The sequence below is a fragment of the Choloepus didactylus genome, chromosome 1 (assembly GCF_015220235.1).
Source record: "Choloepus didactylus isolate mChoDid1 chromosome 1, mChoDid1.pri, whole genome shotgun sequence".
Classification (NCBI taxonomy): domain Eukaryota; kingdom Metazoa; phylum Chordata; class Mammalia; order Pilosa; family Megalonychidae; genus Choloepus; species Choloepus didactylus.
The window spans coordinates 197,333,641-197,341,222 of record NC_051307.1 but is presented as its reverse complement, the minus strand read 5'-3'; the positions used below and the strand labels follow the sequence as shown (position 1 = coordinate 197,341,222).

General features: G+C 42.8%; 1 protein-coding gene across 4 annotated transcripts in view; it reads right to left on the bottom strand.

Moving 5' to 3' along the window:
• Positions 1 to 548: 548 nt before the first annotated feature.
• Positions 549 to 7,582, bottom strand: part of EXOSC7 (exosome component 7) — a 35,497-nt gene continuing 28,463 nt past the window's right edge. For 3 of the 4 annotated variants that reach the window (XM_037848925.1, XM_037848943.1, XM_037848933.1), the window contains 3 exons: positions 6,112 to 6,235; positions 4,858 to 5,013; positions 549 to 1,036 (listed from right to left, as the gene is read on the bottom strand). In XM_037848925.1, coding sequence (XP_037704853.1) covers positions 932 to 1,036; positions 4,858 to 5,013; positions 6,112 to 6,235 — 385 coding nt within the window. In that variant the 3' untranslated portion in view covers positions 549 to 931. The remainder of the gene's footprint in view (positions 1,037 to 4,857; positions 5,014 to 6,111; positions 6,236 to 7,582) is intronic. The other variant, XM_037848949.1, reaches the window with a different exon arrangement.

Genomic DNA, 7,582 nt, shown 5'->3' with positions numbered 1-7,582 from the left:
TCCAGGAAGGAGTTTTGGTTCCCTAATTGATTTGGGAGTTTTGGTTCCCCTGGGAAAAAAAACAAAGACTGTTCAACCCAGGAATAGACTTAATCCCAACACAATGCACTGTGAGTAGAATAAAGGCTTATTGGAAGAGCTTTCTGGGGCCATGGAGAATGGCCTTCCTTCTTACCCCCAGAGCATGAAGGCTGAGTAATCAAATGACAACATCTCTAAAGCAGTCTTCTTAATCCTGATAAAACAAGGAAATCTTCCCAAACACCAGGGAGTGGTTAAAAAACATTAAGCAATTTCAAAATGAGTGATAAGAGGGGTGGGCTAAGGGCCAAAGTGGCCTGGATCTTGTGGAGGGTGGGAAGCAAGAGCTGGGCTTCCCTAGGCCTCAGGGAAAGTTCACCATCCAGGCAGAGGCCCTGGGTCTAAACCTGGGCACAGGGCCTCCTCCTTTCTCCTCCCCCAGGAGAGCACAAACACACAAGATGAATTAACTTTTCCTTTGAAAGTTCTTTAGGGAAAGAAAGTTCATAAAATACATAGCATAAGCATTTCCTTTAAGTCATTTTCTGCCAGATCTTTATTAAAGTTGGTTTGTTGGTGCTGTTTTGAACTCCTGCAGGAGGAGCTAAGTAAGTCTCCATGGGGAGGGCCATGACCCGAGCCCCATCCCTTGGCAGCAGATCTTGGGGTTTAGTTGTCATTCACAAGAAAAGGACCAGACTTTCCATGGGGTCACTGAGTGGCACCTTGATGGGCAGCTGAAAAACTCTATAGCCATTTCAAACTAGACCAGAAAATAGACTTTAATATTACAGTTATGTTACAAATACTGCCTTAAATTCACAAGAGTTTAGAAAAATATATACAAACTTTGGTTTAAAAGGAAAACCAAAAAAACAAGCAATCCACCATGGAGGGAGTGATGTGCAAGTCATCCCAAGAATCCGACTTTCTGTCTCTTGGGTCCCAGGCTTTCTTCCTTGTGTAGAAGGCTCTGCAAGGAGGTGTGCAGCACCTTGCCCACTCGCTTGCCAGTCTGCAGGACAGAGGAAAGGAGAGAAGAGAGAACACATTCAGTTGTGAGGTACACACTGACCAGGCAAAGTTTCCCTTTCTGCTGGCTAGCCATTCCAATATTTTGCACATTCCATCTGTGTTAGGGGACTTTTTTTTTTTTTTTTAATTAAAATAAACCAAAGCAAAAACAAATCCCAGAGGGGAGTGAGGAAAGCAGAATGCATGTGGCTCTTCTAGTTGTACAGATGAGCCTTCACTGGGTTAGCCTAAATGGACCTGGTAGTAAATTTCATAAGGGATTTGGCATTATTTTTCTTCCCAACCCTTCTCTTTAAAGTGTAAAATATTAATAGTTAGAGTGGCAAAGACGAATTATTTTAATAAATCTAATGTTGCAAGCTTAAAAAACAAAAAACACCCTGATGAAAACATTGGAGAAAAACTTGTACCCTGGTTTTGATCACTTCATCCTTCCTGTTTGTGTTATGTTGATGGAGATGGTTATTTCATTCTTTAATTACTATTTTGTTTTCTCCCTTGTATCTGACGTACCTTGAATTTATTTACTATCCATTGTTTCGAGCTCTGCCATTTCTGGAGTACCTGTTAGCCATTAGTGTTTATGTGTATCAGGAGTGTGCACTCACTGTTTAGGATGTTTTACTTGCAGTAAACTGATCGCTAGAGATTTCCTTTTGAAAATGTTCCCCTCAATTTTTACATTCCTTACCATTTTACTAAATATTAAGTGTTCTTTGACAATTTTGGTGCTCATGTGTTTGGGGTGGGGGGTGGGGGCAAAGTAAAATGAACTTGTCACTACATCAGAAAGTTTGTTTTAAACTCGGAGATAAAATGTGCCTTAATGAACTTTTTTTCATTTAGATTTCAAACAAGGAAAGGATTACCATTTTAATGCATGGCATTGGAGATCTGCTTATTTGTAAATAGCCTACTGCTTATTTGGAAAAATAAACCAGTGAACAATTAGAACACACACAATCACAAACATCCCAAACCCTAACAACATAATGGTTATATTCTGGAAAAACCTCCATACTGAAAAAAAAGACATCGACCCCAAGCAGCAAGCAGGAAGCAACAAAAGCCACCTCAGCCATTAGTTCATGCCTAGCATTCCTGCTGCCATGATGACAAGCAGCAAAGTTGTCAACCAAATCTGGACTTGGGTTTATAGCCAAGTCACACCTTCCTGTAGTGAGAAGGCAGAGGGAGACCAAAGAAAATCAAAGTCATCTGATGAAGAAACAGAAAGTAACAAGAATACATCTTAACAAGAAGTTTCTAATTTACCTCCCACCAAGCCACTAAGGACAACTGCTCAGCTGTGATCAAAGTCTATGCCTGGATGGGGTCTTCTGTGTTACTCCCATGCAAAGAGGAGCTAAGGGCGGTGGAACATTGGAATCAAGGCACGTCAAGAGGCCAAACCACTGACACATTCAATAACCAGTCCCTACCCAAGAGAAACAAGGGGGCCCTGAGAAAACCCCAATATATGAAAATCTTTCTTTATGAAATTGTTACCTGCCACTAGGTTTATGACTCATTTTAAGAATGCATTTCATCCATTACAAGCCTACAACCCCATCAAGTCTTCCACCTTCCAAAAGCAGTTTTAATTCAACTCTGCTGCTGGTTCTATTTTCAACATGTTGATAATGTTGGGGAGGAAGAACTCCATGTCTAGACCCCTGCTCCAATCCTCCCAGAGCAACAACCTGTGTGTTTCTCCCCTGGACCCTTCACTGTAACATGAGATGAAACTATAAGTTTGAAACCACTTATGAAAAGAGGATCTCCGTCTAAAGGCTGGGAAGTATTAATTCTATGAAATAGAAAGTCAGGGTAAGGTCTACAGTGACTCTGGAAAGATTTTTGTCAGAAAAGAAGGAAGAAATGTCAAAGGCCATCAAATAGGGACCACTGGTTATTCATATAAATGAAGGCAAGAGAGGAAGAGAGAAGAGATGCATGGAACACCAGGGCTGGAGAAGTCCTTAACACCTCTGACTGGGTTGCAGAGGTGGAGGGGTGGAGCTAGCACAATGACTCCCCCAGGCTATCGGCTGCACTGTGGGAGGCATTTCCTGATTGCTGAGTCCCTGTGTGAGACCAAGCCACAGGGATGCATGGGTGCCCTAAACATATTCTGGGGACCTCATCCCCAGAGCCGGGAGGGAAGGCTCACTGGAGAGAGCTCTGGTTCCCTCGCTGCGGCAGCCAGAGGAGATCAAGACCTGTTTTATGAGGTTAAACTAGCACTGTGGCTGAGAAAGGAGCTCTGAGGCACACAGTCCAGGTTTGAATCCTAGCTCCAGCATTTATGAGCTGGGAGACCTGCAGACAAGTTACTCACCTCTGTACCTTAGTTTTCTTATCTGATAATAGTTACCTCACAAGAATATTGAGGATTGAATGAGAAAAAAATATTTAAAGCACTTAAAACAGTGTCTGACACATAGTAAGCACACAATACATTTTTAGCTATTATTTTTAATTGTTTTTGTTATTTAGATATGGGATTTCTCATAAAATTCCCATTGGGGAAAAAAAAACAAAAAATAAAAAACAAAGGGTTCCTTCCAAAACAAAGTTTGAGAGCCACTGGTCTAGAGAGGTCTGTGGGAGTACTTGTAAAGCATTTTAAGTGTTTTTGTTTAAAAAATGTAACCAACTAACCCAACCATGAAGGATGCTGAATGCTGTGCACAGCTGTAGGACACTGCATTCAGGGCACTTAACGGAGCTCCCAAAGCAAGAGGTGACATTGCTGAGGACTTACCATGTGTCGGACACTCCTGATAGGTGCTTCACATCTACACCCTTGCTTAGTCCCCACCACAACCTTGGTGGGGTACTGCTATTATCCCCATTTGGGGGATGAGGAAACTGTGGCAGAGAGACTTAGTAACACCAAGACCCCGGGCCAGCATTTACAGCCTGGGGGGAAGGTTGTCAGAGCCCATGCTCTGGTCCTCAACACTCAACACCCTGCCCATTTTGTTCTTTTAAATAGGATGATTTAAAAAAATATATAGACATAAAGTGCTTGGATTCTTCAGGGAAAAGTCATCACTTCCATGAATAAAGGAAGAGTACAGATTTCAACCTTGCTTGCTATCAAGCAATGATCTCCGGGTGTGTGTTGCATATAATGGATAGCACACAAAAAGTCAGGTCTGGCCAACTCTGTGCCTGGCAATTCAGTTAGACATTCAGTCAGTCCTCACAGACTTCTGGCAAGTCACATGGACACAGGGCAGGCCTGGGAAGAGAGAGGCATCTACCCATAAGAGGAGAGCAGCTGGAAAAGAGCCCTAAAGGTGCTGCCTGACCCCAGCGGAGCAATCCTCTCCCCTTCCCCCACACCCCTGAGGCTGCCCCATCACTCCTGTGTGTCTCCATGTAAACAATCCTAGACTTGTGAAGAATGGGGGAGACAACCATCCATCAGCCCCCTGGAACATCCATCAGTACCCTAGTCATCTTTATTTACTCCCTTCAAGGGACAGGAAGTAGTCAGCCAAGAACTGAATTTCCCAGTCAAATTACAAAATTAGAAGTTATACGGGACTCTTTACATTATCAAAGTCCAAAGCACTCATTTAGAAATCTGGAAACTTGAGATCCTAGAAGGAGAGGGACCCACTGAAAATAAGCAACCTTCACTGACAAGTTTCCAGCTCAGGCCAGCCACTCTTCCAGCTCCAATTCTGGGGTCAAGCATATGAGTGGGGAAAAGCCAAGGATGTGTGCATCCAAGGGGGTAGGAAGCAACTGGCACTCTCAGCATCTGCCTCAGAACCAGAGACTCACCTCCATCATCTCAAAGATGCTCTCTGGGTCCAGGCTGCCCTTCCCCACCTTCCTCATGCACGTCATGACCCCCTTGCTGGTCACAGACACCAGCAGGCTGGCCAAGGAGCAGGCCTCCTCCTGAAGAGTGGCATCCACCACGTGCCGATAGCCGATCTGCAAAGTCAGAGCCCAGTACACATGTGGGTGACACACATCCCAGATCCCCACCCTGCACTGTGTTGCAGTGGAAATATCTACACCAGGCAAAGGACTTCTACCGTCCATTCAAGATCTTATGCCAGAGTCTGCCCATGCAAAACATCTTAAACAAATGTGCAACATTCTGTCGCAGGCCACTGTGTGAGCAATGTAACAGAAACATGACTGGAAACATGGGGGTGTGTACCCCAGAGGCCATCCAAGTCAGAGACCACCAAGGGTTTCCAACAGAAGAGTACAGTGGACAAACTGACATGAGGTCACACAGATGTCTCACTGACAACAAGGGTGAATCAAGAGGGCCCATGCTCAGGGACATGCTCAAGCATGAGCCAAGTGCAGGTGGCTTTGGTCAGTCCCAACATGATTCTGTCTGAGAGTTCACCATATCCCAGGTTCATGAAGTGACCTTAGTGGAATTCAATCTGACCTGTTCGAACTTACAAGATGAATTTTGTGTGGAATCAACCACCACAGCTGACACAGGCCTATTTGCACAGCCTTGTACAGTGCAAGTCATACACCAGCATCAGCATGAAGTCAGGCCCTGCAAGCCTCTGTGCTAATGTAAAATCCACACCTGACATATCAGAAACTCAGGACCAGCTCTTCATTTTGTTGATATGCACATCAGGGCCCACATCAGGGACAGAGTTAGCCCTCAAGGCAAGAAGCCTACGGGCAGCAGAGTTTGTTGTAGGACTGGGCCCTTAACTCAATCATCCTAGCGTTGAGGGAAAATAATTATGCATACAAGGGGCTTCACCAAAGTGCCTGCTAGGTAGAAGGAGCTTAACAAACTCTGACTATTATTACTATGGACCTGCCAGTGTGCTCCTGTCTCTCTACCACATCTTCCAATTAAAAAGGAAAGAAGAAGCTGCTCATGGTAGTGGTTTCTAATACAACAAAATTAGTGGATTTGGGGTAAAGTTACTTCCATATGGTTCATGAACTAACTTCTTAGCCTATTAAGGAAATTCAATGCCTTGGGTGTGGAGGTGACCCACACAGTCACAGGGAAGACACAAACCATAATGTATAAATTCATACCTTGCACAGAGTGACAATGCAGGGGACATTCTCGACATTTAGTCGGATGCAGTCGTAAGGGTCATCAGATAGTTCAATGTCCTTCGACCCCTCTTCATCCTCCAGAACACGAACCTTTGGTATCCTGGAAGCAGGAATACAATTAAAATTCCTACTTACTGAGAGAAAGAAAGATAACTTTTTCTTGAACTTGAAAAGAGGAGCCAGAATCACTGGATATCAGAAGAGAAAGTCATGCTGTGTCTGTACTTATCATCCTCATTCTCATCATCCCTGTCAATAGTGCACAAGGGACACTGCAGTGCAGGGAGGAAAAGTGGTCTCTGAAAAAATAATGCTGGGTCAATCAGATATCCACATGGAAAAAAATGAATGTTGATCCCTACCTCATATCACACACACAAATTCATTCCAAATGGAGTGCAGGTGTAAAGGTTAAAGATAAAAAGAAGTTTTTAGAAGAAAAACTGAGAACATCTTCATGACCTTGGAGGAGACAAGCATTTCTCGAACAGTGTTTACCATAAAGGAAAAACATAATAGATTTGATTACATTAAGATTATGAACCTCTGTTTGTTAAAGACATCATTTAGAAACTAAAAAGATAATCCAGAGTGGGAGAAAATATTTGCAAATATATATTAAAGAACTCTTACCAAACATAATGAAAAAAAGACAACGCGACAGAAAAATGGGCAAAACTCAAACAGGGGCTTCATAAGAGAGGCTATCCAGGTAGACAATAAACACATGAAAAACTGATCAATTTAAATATTCATCAGGGAAATGCAAATTGAAACTACAATGTAATAATAAGACACAGTATAGCTAATATTAAAAAGACAAAATATTTATGAGTTGAAGTACACTGTTGGTAGGAGTACTAAGGTAAAAGCACTTTTGAAAACAGTTTTGCAGTATCTACAAAAACAAAATATAATTACACCCTATATTCCAGAACTTCCATTCCTACCCAACGGAAATGGGTAAACATGTGCACTAAAAGACAAATACAGGAATGTTCATGTCCAGTACTATAACCAATTGCTCATCAAGAGTAAAGTGAATAAAGTGCAGGATATTCACACAATGCAACATTATAAGCAAAGAGCAAATTGACTACCAGCAACCAAACAGACATCTCAAAACAATGCTCACTGAAGGAGGCAGACACAATGCAGAATATCCTGTGTGATTCCATTTATAGCAAGCACAAAATCATCTACTGTGTTAGAAGTTATTCTCAGTGGGAGTAGTGAATGCATTGGGGAAGGGGGACTGCTGTTTCTGCGTTGCTGGCAATGTTGTTTCTTAAGCTGGTGCTTGAAAATCCATTTAATCCATAAAGTGGATACATTACAGTCTGGGGTGGAGAAACCAGGAAGGAAGAGGTGGTACATCCAGCTACTGAAATGGAAACAGTGTTGATGCTTTTTCCAGTTCCTCTAACAAAAACCCTGTATGATTCAG